General features: G+C 38.9%; 1 protein-coding gene across 1 annotated transcript; it reads left to right on the plus strand.

Moving 5' to 3' along the window:
- Positions 1-205: 205 nt before the first annotated feature.
- GK5 (glycerol kinase 5) lies at positions 206-23,747 on the plus strand. Its single transcript, XM_018074914.2, is given in 19 exon segments — positions 206-239; positions 242-268; positions 271-303; positions 306-340; positions 1,288-1,381; positions 4,366-4,441; positions 4,882-4,975; positions 5,931-6,062; positions 7,417-7,492; positions 8,079-8,140; positions 8,229-8,302; positions 8,642-8,702; positions 9,830-9,956; positions 12,541-12,645; positions 14,997-15,082; positions 17,879-17,982; positions 18,905-18,964; positions 21,536-21,669; positions 22,737-23,747. Coding segments are annotated over 19 exon segments (1,551 nt in total). The 3' UTR covers positions 22,874-23,747.
- The last annotated feature ends 461 nt before the right edge of the window (positions 23,748-24,208 follow it).

The raw sequence follows: 24,208 nt of genomic DNA on the forward strand, positions 1-24,208 counted from the left end.
ATGAGGGAGCGAAGGGCGGGGCTGCCCCGCCCGCGCTGGGCTCCGCCCCGGGCCCGCGGCCTGCGGAGGCCGCCCCGAACCGCCCCCGGCGGGCGCCACCTGCCCGCCCGGCGGCCCCGCCGCGCCGCCCGCGCCCATTAGGCCGGCGGGCTGTGGCGGGCGCGGCCGCGCTCACTCCGCGCTGAGCGCCGGGCCGGGCCGGGCGATGCCGTGCGGGCAGCCCGACAGCGGGGCCGCGGCCGCCCGGCGCGGTACGTGCTGGGGGTGGACGTGGCAGCACGACGGTGAAGTGCCACGTCTATGACGCGCGGCCGCCGTCAGGGGCTCCAGCTGCAGGAAGGTGAGTCCGGGCGCTCCCTCAGCTCGGCCCGGCGGGAGCAGCCTGGGCGGCACCTGCCTCGGGAGCCGGGCGGGGCCGGACGTGCCCGCTCTGCCCAGAGCGTTTTCTGGCCCGCCGGAGGCCGGCGGGTTCCTTGGCTTGTCCCGGTGCGCGGCATCTCCCGGGTCCGCCCCTGCTCCCCCTTCCCAGGGCCCCCGGGGTGAAGGGAGCCCGCAGCCCCGCAGGTACCGCCGGAGCGCTCGCCCCGTTCGCTCCCGCCCACCCTTCCCTGTTACCGTCGCTTCAGTCGCTTCTCGACTAATTCCTCTGGGAACAAAAAGACTTTTGTTAGAAGGGCATAGCTGAGGCTTGCGTAGGACTTGGTGTTTACACGCGTCCCATCGTGTAACAGTGCCGCGTGAAAAAGTGTTAACTTGGGAACAGGGATTTCGGGCTGCTTTTCGCTTGTACTGATCGTGATTTTGGGATCAAGACAGTCTCCAGAATTAACTTTTTTACAATTAGGAGAAGTGTAAAAGTCTGATGGATTTCAGAGGTGGAAGGGGCTGCTCTCGGTGGAGCTGACCCTCTAGTGGGTGATCCCTGCCCTGCTGAGCCGTGCTGCTGGTGAGGAGCTCAGAGGCATCCAGGTCTGAGTTCAGCAGTGGAGCCAAAAGGCTCTCTGAGCATCTGCTTTCCAATCTGCAGCTCTGAAAGGAGTTTACAGCCTCTGAAGTTCCTGGGGGTTTGGGCTTCTTTATTCCCTCTGAACAGAGGAAGTCTTCTAGAGATCACACATCCAGATTCAACTGTGTTCTAAAAGTTACACTGTTGTTTCTTCTCATGCAAGAGATTCAGAAAATTAAGAAAAAAAATGCAAAGGGAAATTTGTTTGCACCAAGTTGCACAAGAATGGTGGCTTCTGTGAACTAGGGATCATAAAAATGTTGTTTGTGTTTCCTGAATAGGTGGAGTCGCTTCATCCTCGTCCTGGATGGGTTGAATTAGATCCTGAAGTGCTGTGGAGTCAATTTGTTGGTGTAATAAAAGAGGCTGTACAAAGTAAGGGCTTAAAGGTTGAGAAATTAATTATTTATTTATCAAAATTAGAAAAAAGTCTGTTAGATAATAAGATTATTTTTAACTAGTATTGAAAATTCATCACTGAGCACAAGTCTACAAAATGCTTTAAGGTCTATTCAGTCCTTATGTAAAATAGGGCACTGGAGTGACCTTTTTCCTTTCAGTTGGGCAAGATTAGGATTGAAGTAGAAGCAGTGAACACTAGATTTACACATCAGTGACAGCACCTTGTTGCTCCAGCTTTTTGTGTATGCATCCTTCCCCAGTGTCCCTGTTCCTGCAGATGCCTCTGTGTATGAACAGAGAGTAGGATTGTTCCCCTTCCAGTGCCCCGTTATTCCACTACCACTTTGTATGTGTGACTGCAGGTGTATGAGAGCATAAACTCAGGATGCTGCAGGGTTGTACTTCCTCCATTACAACCTGATGTTCCCACTTTTCCCATTCAAATTACGGACAGTTCTTACCATCCAGTTTCTGTATTACTCTTCTTTTCTATTTGTACTTTAGCCTAAAATTTCCTAGTACTCCACACACTAAATGCACACAACTCCCTTTTTTGCCAAACTTCTGATGTGGGTTTTTCCCCCCTTTTCTGAATGCTACTCTAACTCTACTCTTGCTCTCTGCAACTCCCATAGCTTTCACATTAATCCAGCTCCAGTGTTCTACAATCCAGCATGGATCGCCTTTGTTGCCACGCTGATGTGTGAACCTGTCAGCTGCACCCCAGCTCTCCCACATGCCTCAGCTACCTTGGCCTGTGTGTGTACATCACACTCTTGCATCCACTGCTTTAAGTTCCTCCCATTCAGCCCCTCTTGCAGTTTGGTCTCCAAGCGTTGCTCTGGCTCAAGCCAAAACTGCTTGTCTCTTCCTTTGGAAGGCTGCCTAGGGAACAGGGAAAGTAACCATCACCAGGTGTAAGCTGATTATTTTGGGCTCTTGGTTTGTTTTCTCAGCAGCCACAACTGTTATGTCACGAGAATAGCAATGCCACCTCAACCCTCAAAGACCTTACTGTCTTCCTTCACTCCCATTCTGTGAGGCAAATCAGGAAGCAAGATTTTTCAGCTAGTTTTAAAAGGGGAAGGTTATCTTGTGGCCAAGCTGTGTGTACTGTCAGCAAGTCATTTTTAGGTCATTTTTAAGTCATTTCTGACCTCACACTGCTGTCAAAAGAAGCAGTCCCACCCTTCTCTTTACAGGATTGTTTCAAGTCTAGAGCAGCTTCCTGAATCAAGTCACTGTCCGGTTGTTTATGCCAGCAGAGCTTCACCAGTGTTTGTGCTGGTGCAAGAGAGGGTGTGGTACCAGGGGAAGGAATGACTGACTGGAAGCAGGAGGAAGGCACAGCTCCACTTGGGTTTGCAGGGCTTGTGAAGCTAAACATGTGATTCCATGTGCAGGCGGGTGAGCTGAGGTACTCCAGTCCTACCTAAAGGTGGAAACTTTTGGCTGCGCAGTCCCACCCCCCTCTCTTACTCTGGTACTTCATCCAAAAGACAGCTTAGCTGAAAAATATCCATGTTTGTCTTCTGGTTTGTTTTTCTCTTTGATAGAATTTCACTCCACTCCTGTAGGTATCTAGAGAGCATGATAGCTGACACAGGGAAAGCGATGGGAGCATGCAGGTTGTGGAGATGGGGAGGAGTAACACATGCCACTAATCTGTAGTGAGCTGTGGTAGCACTCCTGTGGCTTTGCCTGGAAAAGAAATGCTGCTGTTCTCAAGCCACCCACTCCCAGGTCCTCCTCCCATACACTCCTGCCACCAGCAGCACTTGTGCAGGCAGGTGGAGCAGGTTGCCTTGCGAAAGCACTGGTTTAACTTTCAGCTGACTGAGGGCTTGATAGCACTGCCTGCAGGAATGCAAGGGCCAGGACAAAGGAAGGTGCAGAAGCACAAGTAGAGTTGGGCTGCACAGGATGTGCCCTTTCCCTGTGATTGTCACTGAGGATGGCAGGTGTAGAGTCCCCAGGATAGGCTCACACAAATGTAACTTTGGATGGGAAAGCTGACATGAGAACTTGTATGAGCAAGACATACTTAACCTGTGATTTGTTCAAGTAGCTGCACTGAGAGCCCCTCAGAGTAACAGTACTTAGGACAGAATAGGTAGTCTGTCATTTAAGTGGAATTTCTTAATGTATATTTCCTTCATGTAATTTTGCTTCTGGAAGCGTGCATGGAGGTGCTTAGCAAGCTGACTAGAGCTGCTACGAAAATAGCTGTGGACATATTTAATTATTTACAGTTATATATATTAGAAAAAATGTTCTATAAGAGTTATCTGAAGGTAAAATTTAACAGCAAAGTTGATGTGTACCCAAATGTACACTTTTGTACTTCTGATATTGAAGTATACTTTGCATTCAGTGGTATGTGGTTTAAGCCAATTTGTTCTTAGGAATTTTGAAAGGTTGCTTAAGAAATATTTAAAGTGAGACACGTCATTATCAAAGTGATGTAAAAAATCAGGCCATATTGACATTAATCTCTTTACTGCCTACAGGATCAATCTAGTTTTGTTTCTTTATGAAAATTCTTTTTGTAAGTGTAAAGGTACTTCTGTTTGTGCTTTCTTTTGCATCCATCCATGTGAAATGCACATTTTAATTCATTATATAGGTTTATGCAGTCTGCCTGCCTGTCTCTGGGATTATTCATGTAGAGTATCAACAGGCCTTTCAGGAGGCAGAAAGAGTCAGTGTGCCACAACTGCTTTTAGTAAATACATAGGTTTGTTTATCTGCTTTGGAATCAGTTGTCTGACTCAGAGTTCTCTAACATTTCACTGCTCTAGCCACTTAATTGGGCAGCCTGTAGAGATTTATATTCTCTTTAGCTGTTAATTTCCTAAGTATTCCATAGATTTTTATAATTATATTGAAGAAGCTGTATTTTTGTTTGTTTCTTCAAATAAATGCTTTTTTTTTTATTATTTGTTTTTGGTTTTTAGCTGCAGGGCTTCACATGGGGCAAATTGCTGGTCTTGGCATCTCCACACAGAGAGGAACTTTCATTACATGGCACAAGTATGTATATTGTGTGTTGTTTCAAATGATTTTGTGTTGGTTTACATTCATGGGCTGGATGGGAGCAGGCTGTAGAAATGTTGAACTGTGTTAAGTCACAACCTGAAAGTAAAAAATGTCAGTCACTCACGTTCCCTTGTGTTTGCACAGCCACACCTTACACAGTTCAGAACAGTTTGTAAGTGTATGGCCTTTTTGTTCTTAATGCTTTGGAAGAGCTGAACACATAATTATTTTTTATTTTTGGTGAGAAGTCTAGCACTCCAAATGTCTGTGTGCCTACCTAGTAACTCCTTGAATCCACCAGGAGGATATGCACTTATTTTGGGAATTGACCCAGTGTCAATTGTCCTGATTGGAAATGGTGAATGTTGTTGAATTTTTTGGGCAGTCTGTGTTCTGTAGTTTTAAAGGGGAAATGTCCAAATACTGTTTTTCAGGAGGACAGAGAAACCTTTTCATAATTTCATAAGTTGGCAAGACATAAGAAGTGCTGAACTTGTGCGTTCCTGGAATAAGTCCCTTCTGCTGAAGGTAAAACTCTGCTAATCTAGATACAGCTTGGATATATTAGAGCTGTCTCATTTTTATAACAAATAAGGGCAGTATATAAGTATATAAGTCCTGTTCACATGGTAATGTGAGGTGCTGTAGCCTAAAACCGTTTAACTGAGCAATATTAGCATGGAAGATAGTGCCAAGAAAACAAATGCACTACTGATAGCCTGCAGGTAATTAATTATGGGAAAAGATACCTGTAGGTCTAATATTCATTTTGTTACTTTTTAGTCTCTTGTTATATTAAAATGTTGCATGTTAACACTGCTACAGCACAGTTTTTGCATGTTGATGGGTAGTTCTTGGTTGGCAGTGTTTTGGGCTTTTTCTCTTCTTGAGTGCTTTTTTTCACGTACTCTTTGCTCAGATTACCTGTAGAAGGTGTATTTTATGCTGCTCATGGCTTGTGCTTCATACCTTTAGAAGACAAAACTTTGCTCCAACTGGAAAAACAGAAGTTACTTTTCCTCCAAGTGGAAACTAACTAGCACACTCACCATAGGAAATTAAATGCTTGGGTTTGCCACTTATTTCCTTTTTGAACGCTTGATTAATGATTAAATTTTGCTAAATCTATTGTCATGATCGAGCCTAGAACTTTCACTGGAATAAGAGTGTGTAAAGCTGTCAGCCACATCAGGCATTGTGCTCATGTAGGTGACCAGTGTTGGTAGTGCAGAGAAGTGTCTGTGTTCCAGCAGAACTTGGAAAACCAGACTTTAGTGCAGCTGCTCTTTCCTGTGGTGTGTGCTGCAGGAAGGCTATCTGTTGATTTAAGATCCCTGCTTGATCCTACACAAGGATACTCTAACAGAGTTTTAGCTTTCTAAATCAACAGCTTTCACCTGTGTTGTCATCCTTTAAAGATAATTGATCAGAAACCTTTAAAGGGCGAGATTAAACATTAAGTAACTGTTTTCTTTTGAAACAGGTAATCCATGCTATCTTTACAGTGCTTCATTTCTTGACTGGGAACGATCGATATTTGGCACCAAGTTTTCTTACTTTTTCAACACAACAAACTTCTATGAAGTTGTCATGGGTTTTTAAAAACATACCTGAGGTAAGCTGGAAAGGGAACAACAACAGCTTTCTCAAGTGATGATAGTGGCAGGTGACTTGGAGGTGTTCAAGGCCAGGTTGGATGGGGTTTTGAGCAACCTCGTCTGGGGAAAGGTGTCCCTGCCCATGGCAGGGAGGTTGCAAGTAGATGATCTTTAAGGTCCCTTCCAACCCAAACCATTCTATGATTCTGTGACTGTTGGCTGTAATTTCTTCAGGTTTGTCTTGTTCTTCTCCTCAGAAGAACCAGAAAGACTTTCATCTGTGTTAATGTTCAAAGCCTGTCCTCCTAAATAGTGACTTGTATTCATACAGCTTTTTCCTCTGATTCAGGAAATATGTAGTAGTAAAAAAGCTTTCTTCAGACATAAGAAACATAATCAAATCACCTTATTTCACTTGATATAATTATACAATTAGTAGAATTAGTAATTTTACTTTGTTGTAAAGCTATTTGCACTCTAGTTTTGCATGACAATTGTATTTATTTTCTACAGGCACTCTTATCTTTCCACTCTGCATTATCCCAGCACTTTGCAGCATTTCACAAATAATATCATATATTATTTGGTTTGCATTTTGTTATAGTGTGAATTAGAAAATGCACATAAAATAAGTTATGCTGGAATAATCCAATGGCCTAATGAGCCCTGAGCTATTTGTTGCTATACTCATTGCTCTAATCTGTGCCATTTTCCCTGTTTCTACCTATAGCATTTATAACTTCAGTCATCGTATGTTCTATGCTAATTTTCAAGTAATTTTTAAAAGAAAATTGTTATCATCCATTTTCTATCCAATGTAAAGAAACCCCAGAGTCTTTTGAGTTTTGACTGTCCCAAAGCTAACTATTGAGAAGGTCAAGTATAATTTCTTACAGGCATGTTTTTGTTGGACCTGTTGAAAACATGAGGTGTGAATCTGGAGGATTATAAAAGGGAAAGTCACACAGCTGCTGAGTCTTCTGTGTGAGATGAACATTCTCCCACATTTTTTCAGGCACTGATAATTAAAATATGTGACTATCAAACCAAGAAGCTCAGAAGATTATGGCTCTTGATAAAAGCCATGTATTCAGTCATGTTTTGAGAGAATTAGTTCGTATGTCTGCTTATGAATTCTGTAGTTGTAAACATTATCATTTAGTGGAAATTAGATGAAACCCTAATTTCTCATTTTAAAGGGGAATAAGATCCTAAGGAAAATAACATTTTGAACTCCTTACAGAAGTCATAAACAATAAAAATATTTTCTCATTAACCATGAAGAAAATGATAAAAGGAATTAGGAAATATGTTTCTCTTTATTATATCCAGTTCTAAATACTTTTTGTTTGTATGTGTATTTTTTCCTAGGCTGAAGAAGCTGCCAAAAAAAACAACTGCTGCTTTGGGACAATTGACACATGGTTACTGTATAGATTGACTAAAGGTGAATGTTACAGTTTCTCTTAAATATTAATAAAATGCACTGGAATCTAAGAGATAATGTTCATGACTTGTCATTTATATATCCTAGAATTCAAATATTTTTTTTGCAATTTGTGCTTTTTGATAATTGATAAATATTTTAATGTATTGACTGTTAAAAAACCCCTAAATTAAATATTCTTTGGGCCCTGCCTGGAAGGGAAATAATTATTCAATGTAATCAACCTTTTAAGAGTATGGGATTTAAAGAGGACTAACAGAACTAATTGGTGTTGATTGAAGAAAAGTAGCTGTGAAAGCAAAAAACCGAAGAATTGTTACAAATGTGAAAGAATTACAAGTTTCTGTCCTGAGGGCTAATGCTGAGCAATCAGATGGATTATGATTGAGGGTGATGCAGTTGGTGTGGGGTGTGTTGGCTCTTCTATCCAGGTTCATGAGAGGCAATAAGGTCATTATTGCCATTGTGATTTTGCTCACACACACTCAGTTTATATTTGATGGGAGCCAATGAGATGTTTAAAAAAAACTCTTAAATGTCTGAATATCTACAAGTCTTACTTTGTTCTGGTTTTTTTCCGTGGTAGGTTCTGTGTATGCTACAGATTACTCCAGTGCCAGTTCTACAGGCATTTTTGAACCCTTTACGGTATGTGCTGTTCTGGGAAAAGGTTGTTGCTATTTATTGTGCTTCTGAGAGGATTGCTGACATTTTTACTTTTTCTGTTTTGTTTCAGAAATGTTGGAGCCCCACTTTATGTAATCTGCTTTCTCTTCCAAAGTCTATTTATCCACCAGTGAAAGACACGAGGTAACTATGAAGACATAATTAAAAGAATATGATAACTGTTAAATTAATTGCCTTTATAAAAATACTACATAATCTGCACAGGCCAAGTTATATGCAGGTACACAAAGTTATTTGTGTATGCAGTTATACTTTATGTAGAAATATATGAAGTCCAAAACTTTATTTTTACTGTCAGTGTTTCTGACAGTAGTTAGTGATAGTATTAATGTTTTCTTTAAAATAAATCAGTAGCATCACCTTTCAGATGTGGTGCAGACTCAGGCCTTATGTACCTAGATTTCATTTTAACAAGAAGTTCAATTTAGTATTGTGATGTTTCTCCATAACATTTGTTTTAAGCTTCAACTTTGGATCAACTGACTCTGAAATATTTGGGGTACCTATTCCAATAATGGCACTGGTGAGTGAAAATGTTTTCTTACTTTAATCTGTATATTTCTACCTACACTATTTATCTGGCTTTGATTTGGTACTTGCTTCCTTTGCTATGACTTAACTATGCTAGAATTGGTTGGTGAATTTTTCTCCAAAAACTCAGTTTACACCCTTAGGGGAAAAGGAAGAGAGAGGAAGGGGAAGGGATTTTTAGAGGTTGAGATTCATTAAGGTTAGGGACCAAATGGTTAAGCACTGAATGTAGGACTCTAAGCTCTGGTAATGTGTGTGTCTCTGGCTTAAAATCAGTTATTCTATACAGGGTTGTGCAACAGAGTCCACTCTGGCTTGACTTCAGTAAGACTGCACAAATGTAAGAGTATTTTTTAATAGATCTACTTGTGGTCCCTTTTATATGTGGTTTTTTTTTCCCACTAAAAATAAGTGGCAAATAACATGTTCTTGCCTCAGTAGTTAGAATTTGGAAAAGAAAACCTCATTATTTTTCTAAAGTGATGACTTGTAGCAAAATCTGCTTGAATTGAGCTAAGTGAAAAAACTGTCACCTAGATAATTTGAATTTCTCCTGCTATTTTTAAAGAACTGTAGACTAAATTCATTTGTAAATTTCCTGTTTCACCAAGGCAAAAATGTAAGTAAATACATTTAATAACCATTATTGTTGTTGAAAAATTGAGCATGGAATAATTTGGTACAGGAGGGTTATCAGGGAAAAAGGAAGGCAAGACCTCAAAACTTCAGCTTTCTATTTGGAGAAAGAAGAATTCAAGCCAAGCTATTCTGTTGTGCTCTCTGGGATTGCAAATGCCCCATTTATCCTTGTCAGACATTAAAACATAAAATATTGCTTTTGTTTCCGTAACATTTTTCAGCATTGCAGGCAATGCTACAGACATTCCTGTTGTGTCCAAACCTGCTGTAATTTGGTGCTTGTGATAAGTCTGACTGTTGGAATGGCCTGCAAATACTTAAGAAATTGTGTATGAATCCTCTCTGAATGCTCAGTTCCTTTCTGAACAGTTACTTCTATTCAGAACTCTGAACCATTTGAAATGATAATTTTAAACCTGGCAGCATTGCAGGTTGGTGGTTGACAGCTAACTTGTCCCATTGTTTTGGTTGCTCTGGCAGGTAGCTGATCAGCAGTCAGCTATGTTTGGAGAATGCTGCTTCCACCCAGGAGATGTTAAACTGACAATGGGAACGGGAGGTTTCTGGAATGTGAATACTGGAGAGCGTCTCTTTGCATCACAGAGAAGTAAGTAAGACAGTGAAATTTGGTTTTAGAGTATTTGACACACTCAGCTTTTCCTTGATAGCTGTTAATGATGAGGGTACACGAAGGGATAAAATAGGGCTGTGCTTTTCCTTCTATCTTTAGCTGTAACAAACCAGCTTGGGAGTGCTGGTCCACAAGACTGTGGAAATTTTTATTTAGAAATACACATCCTGGTTATCCTGAAATATGCTTCTCAGGAAGAGAACTTAAGAACATCACTAGTAATTATGTCTGCTACCTGCATCCCTCCCTCTTTTTTTTTTTTTGTTCACCTGTTCTTGATAGCAGTATTATACAGTAGAAGAATGAAGAAAAGAGGGATTGGTCCTCTGGCTTTTCACATCAAAAAGTTGCAGTAGATCAAGTTCCTGCCCTTGAGACCTTATGCATCAAATTACCTGCAGTGACATAATGCAGGATTAACAGTTATTAGTTTTCTTTTAAAACACTAGAAATGGTCAACATGCTTCTAGTGTTTAAAACCTCATTGTTCTGAACATTTGTGGTCTGTCAAGCTTGTTAATTTGTCAGAGGTGGCTGTTTGTCAAGAGAGCAACAGATGATACTGAAGTAAATTTGCCCACACAAGCTCTCTCTGTCTGTCATATTTTTAAAGAGTTACTAATTTTGGCAAGTCTGCAACTTAAAGTGGGATGGGTGGGGCTGGGAAGGAGGACAGCAATGTGCTAAGGAGTCTTTTACCAGCTCAAGTCTTGAAGGACCTTGGCAAATAAATGAGATGTGTCAGAACTGAATAGCATAGACATAGAATTCCCTATGAATGCTAATGATTTTAGGCTAATTAATCATGTCATTAGGAAATCATACATATGTAGTCTGTGGAAATCTAATAGCAAAAACCATGCTGTAAGGTTTTTTCATTCTGTTTTGTTTTAAGGAAATACTTAGCTGCGATCTGATAGAAGTTAAAATCTTCTAAGGCAGTGCTGTGAAACTTCTACTGCTTTAGGCTGATACTTATGCTAAAATGATTTTCCCTATGTCTTTGGCAGTCATGGGGACAGTTAGTAGGACAAATTAAGTACCTGGCTTTCTCAGTGCCCTGGGCATTAAATGTAATGTGTTCAATCTTTAAAGTTGACATATGTATTTAAGACTGCAGGATTAATCCCTACAGCATCTTTGTGCAAGCTGTTCATTAGCTGCTGTTCTACTTTCTGGTCTACATTTAGTTCTTATATATGACAGTTTAAAAAAAACAGAAATAATGTAGTTCCTTCAAGAACAGCACTTGTCACAATTCAGTGCTGGAATCATGTAGTACAGATGTAAAAGCTGTCCCTCTGGCAGTCTGATGGTTCTTAGTAACTCTGGTCATGCTGAGTGTCATATGGATCCATTGCCAGAGGCAGGATTATTTTACACTACTGGAGACTCTGGTGAGAGCATCTTCAGGAAGGTCACCTGATGGATGGACTTCTCTGTCCCTAATTAGCTGCCTTTCTTTAGGACTTTTGGCTCAACTAATTTTTTGCTCTTTTTTCATTGTGGCTTTATCTTTGGTGAAAAAGAAAGATCGTAAGGCACACCTGTACCAATGGTCTGGCGATATGTATATCACTTTTTCCCTTTCAAGAGACAAATACAAACTGTAATCTAAATAGATGCTGCTGATAGGTTTATATTGGTTTACATTGTAAGCACCAGAGTGCCTCCAGCAGTAACCAAATTTCTGGAACTGCACTAGTGCTACCATGCAACTCTCTTGGACACAGGCAAGCAAACTAGGGCTGATTCTGTGAGGAACACATCTATCAGCAAAGTCACTTTGAGAAAGCAGAGAGAATCCCTAGATTCTTCTGCTGCATTTCTGCTGTTCTGATTTTTTCAGTGTTGCCAAAACGTGTGCAACCTGCATCACCAAGTCTTTTTGCTTTAGCATTAAAAACAGTGCTCTGCTGCACTTCTGGGCTGTGTTCTTATTCAAACAGATATCAAGTGAGAAGGTCTTTGTGTTCACACTGTCTGTTCTAAGTAGTCTTGCTTTTCATTGATAAGGTTTCAAGATATCTGGCGGGGAGCAAAGGGGAGAACAAATGGTCAGGTTTATCCTTATTATTGGCTATTATTTATTCCTAATGTAATAGTACCTTCAAGCAGTCAGCTCTTTGAAAGATGCTTTTTGTTTTGGGGGGAAAAGAGTCTGACTTTTTAGAATCCCTTGGGGAAAATTGGATGGACTTAAATAGGAAAACATTGATAAATTTATAGGTATTCACAATCTCTTATCATATAAAAAATAAAAGTAAGTACAGATAGCTCTTCAGTTTAAAGGGGGTTTTTTTGTATTTTGATATTGATTTTTTTTTTTTTGTTAACTTTGGTCCAACAACCTGTTGCTCAAGTCTCTTGTAATCCCATCACTAAATTTTCAAACAATATACTTAACCTCTATTGCTGACTTTTTTTTTAGCTTCAATTCTGCAAAGGGATTGAATAAATGGGTTTTTTTGTTTGGTCTTATTGTGGTTAATGCTTGTATATGTTTTTCTGGAAAGATTTAGTTTAACTAAGTGGCTTTCTTTCATGGAAAATAATGAAGGTCTTTATCCACTGATTGGTTGGAAGATTGGGAAAGAAGTTGTTTACTTAACTGAAGGCACTATTTCGGACATTGGCACTGCCATAAAGTGGGCTCAGGATATAGGTAAGTTCTTTATAGAGGGTAAAATATATAACTGCTTAAGAAACTTTTTTACAGGTTCATAGTTATGTTACTGGACTTGGTTTTATTATTCATAATTGAATAATTGAGTAATTCATAACTGAAGAAACCAGCCCACGTGCTTTGGGCAGCAAAAATGCAGTGTCTTAGGTTCTGTGCTGGATGTGTCTGCTGCAGGGAGTTGGAGTTTGGTTTGTACAATCATCTCCTTTTCAGTCTCTGCCTCAGACTCTCCTACCTATGGAGGCTTTTATCTTCCTGAAACATTTAACTCCTTGCTTTCTCTTGAGCACGACAAACTTCCTGATTCCACAAGCACTTGCTGCAATGCTTTTGAGAGGTCTCAAGCTACACATCTCAGAGTTAATAACAGGCTTGATTTATATGAAAATAACATGGAGAAGTTGGTGCTGTCAGTGTTGCTTCACATAGAGGTAATGTGCCTGTTGGCTGGTATTATTATGTAATGAAGGGCTTTGCATACCAGTTTAATGAAAGACTAAGAAAATAATAGCTCTGTAGTAGCTGACTACTGGTTGTTTATAGGACAACTGTTTTGAGTGTATTAATTAGAAATTTACTTGGCTTACTTAGAAACTTAGTACATTTTTACTAAGATGCAAGGAAAGATTGTCTGGGAAAGGTTTTCCTGAAGTGTAGCTCCCCACAAAATTTCCTATTTCTTGAAATTGTCAGCTTTTGGTTCATATGGTGCATTTATGTTCTCTGGTATGTGCCCTTGAGGGCTAAATGTGACTCAGGTTGGTCCTCAGGTCTTTGTCATCCAACATTTGACTAAGCCTGGAGAGCAACAGCCACGAGGCTTTTGAGGAAATGACTCAGTTCAGCACTGTAGACTCAGCTGTTAGTTAAAATATATACTTATCCATATCAAACTTATCCATACTTAAAATGGATTTTATTGGTGTATGCACAGTATGAAGGATTTCTAGCTAGTCAGTAGTAAAATGGTCATGACCTACAGTTGCTATCACAGAAAAAAAAAAAGGGAAGTTTTAGAGGGAGATTAAAAAAGGCATGCTGCTTTAAACACTGTAACAAGTAAGACCTTTATTTTCTGAAAATATTATTGCAGAGAAGCAGAATTCAGAGACTTCTATCAGCTTTAGAGAATGGTAAAACTTTTGCTCTAAGAAGGAATTGGGCCAAAACATGAGGTAAGCCTCAGTAAGGGTGGTGAGGCTCACCATGGATGAAGATGAGACATAATAGTGGTAAAGGTTTGGAATTAGGAATTTCTGCAGCAAGGCAGACTTAGTTTAATTTCTTTTAGTGTGATCATATCACTTCTAAGGATTTAGAAGTAGTAGTATGTGGAATTTCAACATGAAGTCAGTCATAATTTTTTCTTTTTCTGTCCTTGTGTAGAGGTACTATTTTTATAATTCAGTAACAGCAAAGACAACAAGAAGGAAAAGGTGTGATTTGGGTTTACTAGTTTGAGCACAGTACAATCCAAAGTTTTCAATCAAATTCATGAAGGTTACAAAGGTAAATTGAAACTCCCGATAAGTTACTAGGATGGTTTTTTCAAAGGTAAGTTTAGCTAGATTAACCTAATTTATCTTTAATAGGAGAATTCACTTTTTTGACAAGAAAAAGCAATAGATCTCATGTACAGAAGACCTCTAGTCTTTTGTGAAAACATGTTATGTGGCCACATAAGGGCATTATTAGTTAAAATTATGAAGATTGGTGTTGGTACAAGAATGGTGGGTGAAGAACAAGCTAAAGAGGAGTGTCAGTAGAGTTATGAAAGAAAAGATCTGGCTGGACAGAGAATAAAAGTAGGTCTATCCAAGAGGTGATGTGATAAGTGATTACCTTATTTATGTGTCAGTCACTTGTAAAGATACTAAGAGTGGTGATAAAATATGGATATTAAGGACTTTCTCTGTGATTGCTTGGTAGTTGGGCTGACAATAAGAACATCTTTTTGGGGCGAAAAGCATCTCATGTGTTGTGATTTTAAGGTTTTAGCACTCTTAGGGTGCCACTGTTACCAATCTCAGTTTCCATTTCTGTCTATTTGGAAATATAATGACCTCTTACAGGATGTGAAGATTAAAAGGCTACAGCACAAGAGGTATGAGAGGATCCTTTTGAGTTTAGCCTTCATCTGAATAGTTTGGGTTTTTTAATGTGACTGATGGACAAGAAATAGAGGAGAAGTGCTCATTTCCCTTAGAACATGTAGTCTGAGAATATTACAAAAGGCAGCAGTCAAACTCTAGATTTCTGTCTCTTAGCAAGACAAAATGAAGAAATTGAAGTCAATGTAATAAAAGCACACAACTTATGCATCCTTACAGATCTTTTCACCAATGTAGATGAAACAGCAGAAATGGCACAGAGTATTGCTGATTCTCAAGGCGTTTGTTTCATTCCAGGTCTTCAGGTAAAATTATTAATTTACTAACCCAATTAAAACTTCAACTTTTACATGTTTAAATGTAATAATTTACATCCTATCACAGTATTTGTTCTGTACTACTCAGGTTCTTACTGTCTGTCGCTTATCACCATGTATGAAGACCATTGTCAGAATGCTTAAACACCATCCTCCCCTTGAGAAAAACCCTACCAAATAGGAAAATTAGTGAAGGACAGATAAACTGAATGATTTGCCCCCAGGAACATAGGCAGTGCCTGCAGAGACAAAAACTGATCCCGTAGCTTTTCTGCCTCCTGCAGAGCCATCACTGAGACAATACTTCTGAGCACTGTTCTAAAATAATTCATTTTATTCTGCCTTTTCTCAAGGTGTACGTTGCAATTCATCAGAATATTTACAAACAATGAGCAAGATTGCAATTCCTGGTGTTATGAAAAATGAAGATAATGTTTAGACACTTCTCCTGGGAATGATCAAACTCAGTAGGATAAACATCTCTCTTAGAAGTCTCAGTGATTGATTGGTTTGAATTACCTCATGTCTGTATGTTTCTAAAAGTTTTTTGAGGTTTTTTTAAATCTTCATTTGTCTACCATACTCATTTTAATCATTCCCAGGACTAGTGGTTCTTTCTGAAGAAACTTAACATCTTTAACCTTCCCTTTGTGTAAGTCCTGAAGAACAAAGCAAAGAGGAATTTCATTTCTTCTCCAGGTAGCCCAGCTCCCTGCTCTCAAACAGCCACCCCAGTCTCTAGGGACATAGAATTTGATTGTGCTAAGGGGCCTCCATTTCGTATTTACTGGGAGTAACTGTACTAGGAATAAGCAAGTGTTGAGCTATGCTAAATTCCAGTATTGGCAGACAGGAATCCTGAGGTAGACAAATGTTAGTCTCAGTATTTTCTGAAGTTTTATTTCTATTAGTGTTCAAGTTCTAGAGATATTGGCAAAATTTCTTTTTTGTTTGTATCTTTTTGTTTTGCTTTGTGGGTTTTTCTCTCCCTTGCTTTCTTGGCACTCTCTCTATAAGGAACCCCAGCCAGCTTCCCAGTTAATACTGATTCAGTCTTTCTCCTTAATTCTGGTATTCCCAGTCCAAATTTAGAAGCTGTACTTGGATAACTGAATGGATTTCTCTTTAACTGTGACATCTAGCAGCCACTAATAGTCCCCCCCAGTGTGGGTTTCTTTGCTTTTTAAAACCCCTGCTTACTCCAGTGGACCATGCTTAGCCTGCAGACTCAGTGACAGAATGTGTGTCCACTTAGAAACTGAGGGGATTACATGGTGTGAAAAGGGACACAACAGAGTGGAACACTTCTGGGCCTGTAATGTGTCAGTGTAGCTCCACATGGCTAGATGCTAACACAAATTGATTCTATTATAATATTTCTTAGTCCTCAGAATGACAGCCCTTAGAAAGGGTTCTTAGAAAGCTCATGTGGCCATTTCCTACACAAAGTAAAATGTTCCTCTACTCATCCATAATTAGGCAATAAGAACAAGTGTCTTTCTTGCTGGATTCTACTGCTGTGGTGCAGTACACAGAGAGGAACATCATTGTGAAATTATATTTAAAATGGGGTGAATATTTGCATTAATAATTTTTTTCCTTTTACTCATTCTGCTAGAAGTGGGTTTCCAGGCTTCCATTTCTGTGGTTAATAGTAACAGCAAAACTGTAGGGCTCTTCAGTGGGGTGTATGCGTAGATGTGCATGCTCTTTTCCTCTTTTTTTTTAATGATCAATTCTTTCTAGATACCCTTATGTAGAATATGAGTCTACACCTTTTAGATTATCTTGTACATGAAAAATGGTAAATTTAGAAGCCATGAATCCTTATTGTACTGCTGAGCTGGACAAGTGGCTCCATTCTTAGAGTGGTAAGGGTACTTTTCTGTGGAAACAAAAAGAATATTTTCTTTGATGCAGAAGTTTCTTCTATTTAGGAATTTCTCAAAATGCCAGCTTTCTTTTTGGCTGTGTCTGCCTATCTGTACACTGGTGTTTTGGGTTTTTTTAGCATATGATAGCATCTTCTTAACTATAAATATGTGTGTATGTATTTTATAAGCATGAAATTCAAACTTCTGGTAAGTTGTCATAATTGATACTTTGCACAATACAACTGAAAAGGATTGTTTCAGTTTAAGTTTAAGTTACTGTCTACAGTGAAAATAAGATTGAACATTGTCACAAACCAGGTACACATCAGCCAACTAATATTTTGTGATAAAGTTCATCAGAGGAGTGGAGGGGTGGAAACAGAGATTCATACATTAGTCCTCTAGTTCTCCTGTAAAAACAAGAACACTTAGAATTTTTCTTGGACTGTGCTTATCAGTGTAACTGATAATAGGCTGTAGCATACATTAATAAAAAGTATTATCATCCATTTCAGTGTTACTTTTAAAAGTCAATTCATCTTTCTTTCAATAGTTCAGGAAGGGGTGTGTGAAATCTAGTTGGAGAACAGCAGTATCACTGTGCCCTGTCCTAGACACTTAAAATGTACCCTGTACGTATTTTGAAGATAAATCACATGGCTTAGTCTTATTTAGTATGTCAGATTTGAAATAAGACACTTAAAACTTTTGCTCTTGAAAGAAGCTATTTAAACTGTTCACTGAGGTAGCTAAAATAACACTATATTCCTCTTACGTATTGTTTTCAATTTTCTTCTCTCACTGCTGCCTGTAATTGTTGTAAGTTATTTTTTTCTTCTTACTCTTTGACTCCTTTCTTAAAAGCCTACAAACACAATTCACTGAACTCATGGTGACATCTTTTGTGCAGGTTTCTGTGGATGGCACATATTTATGTGCCTCTTTCATGGGGCTGAAGCCTTCCACTACCAGAAACCATCTTGTACGAGCTATACTGGAATCTATAGCTTTCAGGTACTGTTTGCTTAATTACCTGGCTTATTTCTTACATTTGCTTTTATTTAGATCAGCAGCATTAAATGGATACTTGGACTTCTGCAGATTGTAAAATATTAATAGTAGTGATCCGTTAGTGTTATGCTGGAAAGGAGTTTCAGCTGCTTCCTTTTTTCTTAACACTTTACAATTACACTTGTGTATGTTTGCTAGTTCAGAGTTTTTTTTATTAAGTAACCATATAGATTGTTAAATTATATTGTTTGTTGCATGTTCTAAAAATGTTTTCTCTTTGAAGTTTGTCCTTACTCTGGTGACAGTGTTTTGTCAGAAGCTGTAGCCCATTCCAGCTATGTTTAAAGTACCCCTGAAGCTCAAAGTTTTATATTATAGAATCATGGAATATGCTGAGTTGGAAGAGACCCATCAGGATCATAGAGTTCAACTCCTGCCTCCACACAGGACTTCCCAAGAATCACACAAATAAATAGAAAAGAGTAGAGATCCTTTGTGTTTAGATTTTCTCCCATTAACTGAAATGTTTCAGAACAAGTCAAACTTGAAGCCTTCAGATATTACCCTTAAAAAATAGCTGGGTGAACTCCAGTTAACACTCTGTTGGCCTACTTTCCTCACTCTAAGTGAGGAATCAGTGATTGCATCTTGTCTTTTCAGTGGAAACAGTGAACCTTCCACGTGCTATAGAATGGGCCATGATTTAGCCATACTTGTGCCTTTGTAGTAATGACAAGGACCAAAGACCAGTTTCAGTGGGTTTGGCTTTTTTATTTGTGCATTTTAGAGACTCACTAGCTATTGCAGCAGTTCTGACAGAACCGAGGCTTTTTTTTGCCTTGTATTTTATTTTCTGACTATGTAGATACTGGAAACACTTTATGGAATATATAATGCTTAATTCAACTGAATATTTTTTTTAAAGAAACAAAGTGCTTTATGATACCATTGTGAAGAAGGTGCACATTCCTCTTCAAACCATTCGGTAAGTTCTGTGTAACTTCTAAATTTCATATATGGGAATTTGACTTTAGGTCGATGTGAACTTTATTATGCATTTTATCTTACTGTAAAAATTCTGTTGTTGAGAAATGGATGATTCCCAAGTCAAATGTTAATGTAGCTTAAGCAGCAGTAGAGTCTCCCCACACCTATTGGCATTGATGATTGGCAGTAGGGGAGTAACAAATTGCTCTAATTATTAAAACAATAATAAAAGAGAAGGCAAATGCATGTTTTCAAAAAGCACTAGAGTGCACATAGCAATGCCTACCCCAAAGGTCATTTTACCCTTTGTAATCATTCTTTCATAGTGACACATTTTGTGCCGGGTCTTTCACAGACTATTTTTTGAAGACATCAGTTAAAACTATTTGTTCTATTTGTGAGGGAAAGAGGGAGAATATTTTTACAATTCAGTTGTTAAGACGTTGGTTCTGCTTTAATCTTTGAAGAAGCAGATCAAATTTAGTGAGGTAATGGTGAATATGCTTTCACAGCATTTGATGAAAATTTAACTTAATTATACATTGCTGGAAGACTACAGTTCACATTTCAGGAGGTGCTTTCTCTGAACACAGCAGCTGTCAGAGCCTCCAGCCCTCTGGGGCTCAGAAGGCTCTCCGACAAAATTCCTCCTTCGGGCAGCCAGGGGTCAGTATGGCACTGTGATCAAGAGAGAGGCAGCCTTCCTATCCCTCCTGTGCCTCTGCAGAGGCAGGAACAGACTGGCAGGCATGTGGACACAAATCACTCCTGAGTAGTGGAAGAAAAGGGAGAGTACAAGGTGGGAGGAGCCAGAAGTTTCTCTTTTCCATCACGTACTGGAGCAGAGTAGGCAAAGGTGAAGAAACAGCCAGGCTTGGGGTTTTAATGGAGACAAAAAGATTAAAAGTATCTGAATTTTTGATTCCTTAGGAAACTTTTTTACGTGGAAAATTGCATCCAAAATTTGAGAAGTCACATTAAGAGCGCGAACTGAAAAATGGGAAGTGTGGAAGTAGAGCCTAGGGAACATTAGAATTCTGATCCCACTTATGTTGTAATGTAAACTTTAAATTGTATGATCATGTTATTTTTTATTCATTGATAGAAAATTACTGCTCCATATAGTGACTAATAGTTAACTAGCATCAGTAGCAATTCAACTTGTGGGTTAAGCATTAGAAGATAATGAGATAAACTCAGTGGAGTTTTCAGTAGAGTTGTAAACTGCTCTCCTATCCTTTTGTCTGCACATCTTCAGTATCTGTCAGTTACTTTTGATTTTTTGATTTTGCTTTTATCCCATAAATACTTTCATTCCCTTTTTAGCTGTTGTCCTGTATCCCTTGTCCTTTCCCAGTCTCTGGCTCTTACAAACTCCTACCAAGTTGTTGTTTTCATTAGTCCTCTACTTTCCTATTTCTTACAAGCTCCTACCAAGTTGTTGTTTTCATTAGTCCTCTACTTTCCTATTACTTCTCTTTGCTTGTCTCAACACCATCAAGGAAAACACAGAGAAAGAACCCTCACTTTAGCCCACCTGTCCTGTGCTGTAACAGCCTGCAGGAGCCTTTATAAGGATGATCCTGGTGGTCCCTGGAGCCCTGGAATGTTCATGTGTTCTGTGAAATAGCACATCCCTGGTCAAATGGCACATAGGAACTTGGAGCTAGCAGATGTACAGATTGAATCTTCAAAGTATCCAGTAGCAAAATTTAGCTAAATGTAAAACTGAGTATTTGGAAATTTTTAATAGTATGGAAGACTTCACCTGGCATATTTGAATTGAAGATCTTTAAGCAATTAATAAGTTTTATTACCCAACACTTTCTATTGCAATAAACAGTAGAGGTCTTTTCTACACCACATTTGATAGAGCAACAGCTCCATGCTTGGCTGGTATTGGAGTCCAAGAGCATAATGAACCAATCTGTGACATTTCAAAGATTGCTTTTTGTCACAGTTACTTTTGTTTGCAAGTGCGATTACTTTGTACTCTCAGATGATTAAAGATTACCATTGATAAGTTCTAGTTTTGTCCATTAAATTGGTCCTCAACATGATGCAATTAGGAAAATAGATAGATGGAAGCCTCATTCTGAACTTCCTCATAAAGAGAAGCAACAGTGAAGGCATTTTAGCTCACTAGTACAAAGATTTGGTAATAAGGAAAGGGGTACTCTTCCAGATCTGAGAGCACCTGAAAGGGTTTGTTTAGTGTAATGGTTTTGATTATTGTTATGTTGTGGTGGTAACTATGTAAAAGTTCTGTTATAAACTCTAACATTTCAGCCAGGATGATTTATGGTTTTAAAAGACAGAGCTTTCAGAGCTTTTGATAGTGTCCTGTGTCCCTGTCTGTCTACCATTCCTCCCCCAGTTTAAACATTTTTTTTTTCATGGCACTTTCTTCTGGCCACTAAACTTACCCACAAAGTGGAAACACATTTGTGTATGGGTACAGGAAGATGTATGCATAGGTGTGGAACACAAGACTTGTTTTCTGAAATGCCAGCAATAAGCATTTGAACTTAACACATTTTTCTAACTACTTTTTTCCTTCTCCCTATAGAGCTGATGGAGGTGTCAGTAATAATAGTTTTGTTATGCAGATGACTTCAGATTTAATTAATAAGAAAATAGAAAAACCTGCAAATGCAGATATGTCTAGTCTTGGTGCAGCTTTTCTAGCAGGCCTTGCTTCAGGTATGTAGACATTAAAAAGGTTGATGTTTTTCCCTTTATAATGCATTTTTGTAAATATGAAGAGAAAAAAAAATCAGACAAAAAAAGGGCATAACTTCAAATATTTGTAAGAACTCCCCAAAGGATTACTTTAGCCTTTTTTGTGGGAATCCAAGGTAAATAGTGTTTGTTTCTCTGCACAGTACAGTTAGAAGGATGTACTGGAGAAGAAAGAGGTGAACCCTGTCTTTGCTGCCTCCTCTTTCTTGACTCTGTGTCCATTCCCATATTTGTGCTGCCTGAGCAGTGCTGGATGGGGGTGGATCATGTGCACTTACCTGCAGCCATGCCATTCCTGCTGAAGTTGTGTCCTGTCATCTGTGAGCTGAGCCTCTGTTCTTTAAGGTTTTCATGGAAATGGAAGTAAAAAATAAATTATTAACAGAAAAAACAGCTCTACTCAGAGTTGTTCTATATCATTCACCAGACTCAAAACTACAAACTGTCAATGGTTTTGCTGAATATGCACCTACAAAATGTATTTTCATTAATTTGCTCTGATATGTAAATAACACAAATGGAAGATAAAAACTATGTGCTTGAGTAAGACTTATTCACCAAATAAAAGTGTCAGAAAGTTGGGGCCCTTGACAGGCAAGAATGATTTAATAACATAAATTAATTTGAATCTGTAACACCAGCTGTTTTCTGCCATTTATGCGCTTTTTAAGACAGTAGGAAAGCAGTTAAATCTTGGGGTTCGTGGCCCTTCTTCATTGAGAAGGGCCTGCAGCCGAAAGCATTTTGTGGATGAAACCTAAGGGAACTTCAGTGCACCAGAGCTGTTCCTTGGAAACCATCCCAGTTAAGCAGATGCACTGTCAGAATTCCAAACAAGTGGATCCTATTGGAAAGGATTTTCACAATGTTAAAAATATGCTTCCCTCTGAGAGAGTTGTTGGTTGAGTAAAGAAAAGCTGTCATGATTTCTTACTGTGTTTCTGCTTTGGATCTCTTGGAAATAGATTAAAACAACTCAAAAATAACATATTTACAGTTGAGCTGGAGAATGAATTTTCTGTTTATAGGATTTTGGACTGACAAAGAACAACTAAAGAAGCTAAGGAGAATAGAAGCAGTGTTTGAGCCCCAAAAGGACTCAGAGGAATACAGACCTGCTATGGATACCTGGCTACAAGCAATGAAACACTCCCTGCACTGGTAGAAATTGGCATTTTAATTATAGAAGAATTAAGATGTTTTAACTGGTATTTATAACATCTTGACATTAACAGGACAGTGAAAACCACAACTGGAATTCGTGATGGTATCTATAGGAGTTCTGTGGTACTTGGTTACCCCCCTGCTGCTGGGTTACTTACACACTGTAATGACCCTTCCCATCAGCCCTGTGACAGCTGTGCTCCAGCTGCAGCATTGCTGTCCCTTCCATGACCTCCTCCGGGTGGCCCAGCTGCTGGAATCCTACCATGTACTGCACAGGGGGTGTTCTTCCCATGATGGGTTTTCTCCTGAGGAGCTCACCTCCCTTTGGATCTCTAAAATCTTTGGAATGCTAATCATCAAGGAAGGGTAAAAGGCACATACACTCCCCTAGGCATTGCTGAGAAACTTAAAATGATTGTTGGGGGTGGATTGTGATGAACTCAATTGTGTAGAAAGATGTTTTATTGATAGTAGCCTGTTACCAACTTCTGGCTGATGTTCTAAGAAAACATTTGGCCCAGCTCTGTGATGACACTTCTGTGCACTAAATTAAGATGAAATACAAAAGCAAATAGGCTTTCAGCACTCCATTTAAAAGAAAAATCCAGGATTTTTGTAGCTATTGTTCCTATCTAGCTTGTAGCTCACTTTTTAAAAAATTTTATAAAGACGAAAAGCGATCTTATCTAGCATGGCCAACCCATATACATTAAAAATACTTCCAGGTATGCTATCTAACTTGTAGATATTTGTACCATTAATATTTTCAAGGCCATTCTTAAATCCTATTATTATTAGCTAAAAGGGAGTCAAAAGTCTATTTTTGAAGCTATAAATTACTTTTGTATTTTTTAAACAAATAAATTCTAATTAAAGAAATGTGTAGTTAATTATTATGTATTTGCTTATCACTGCTCTTAAATTATTGTAATTTTCTCAGGAGTATGTGTAAATCAGCTTCAAAAATTTTAAATGATTAAACATTTTCATTTCAGAATAATATTGAGTTCAAGCTGTGGGTGATTGTATTCCACAGACACCAGAGACAAGAAATTGTCTTGACTTGTCAGTTGTCATTGAAGAGGGCTGAAGGACTATCATTCACTTTTTCTTGTGCTGAAACGTGGAAGGTCAAATTGTACCCTATTTCCTCAGTTTGTTTCAATCATATACTGTGAGTTGGAGCATCTACTCTAGCTGTGTTCTTCAAACTAGATCTCATTTGCTTGTCACCCCTAGCTTAAAATGCCTTTTTTTTTTATTCTTCTATTACTTTCTGCCTTTCAACCCATGCTACATCTTGGCAAATTTTTTTCCCTCTGGGTGTCCTTCC

Source organism: Manacus vitellinus, unplaced genomic scaffold, assembly GCF_001715985.3.
Source record: "Manacus vitellinus isolate BGI_N305 unplaced genomic scaffold, ASM171598v3 scaffold_29_pilon, whole genome shotgun sequence".
Classification (NCBI taxonomy): domain Eukaryota; kingdom Metazoa; phylum Chordata; class Aves; order Passeriformes; family Pipridae; genus Manacus; species Manacus vitellinus.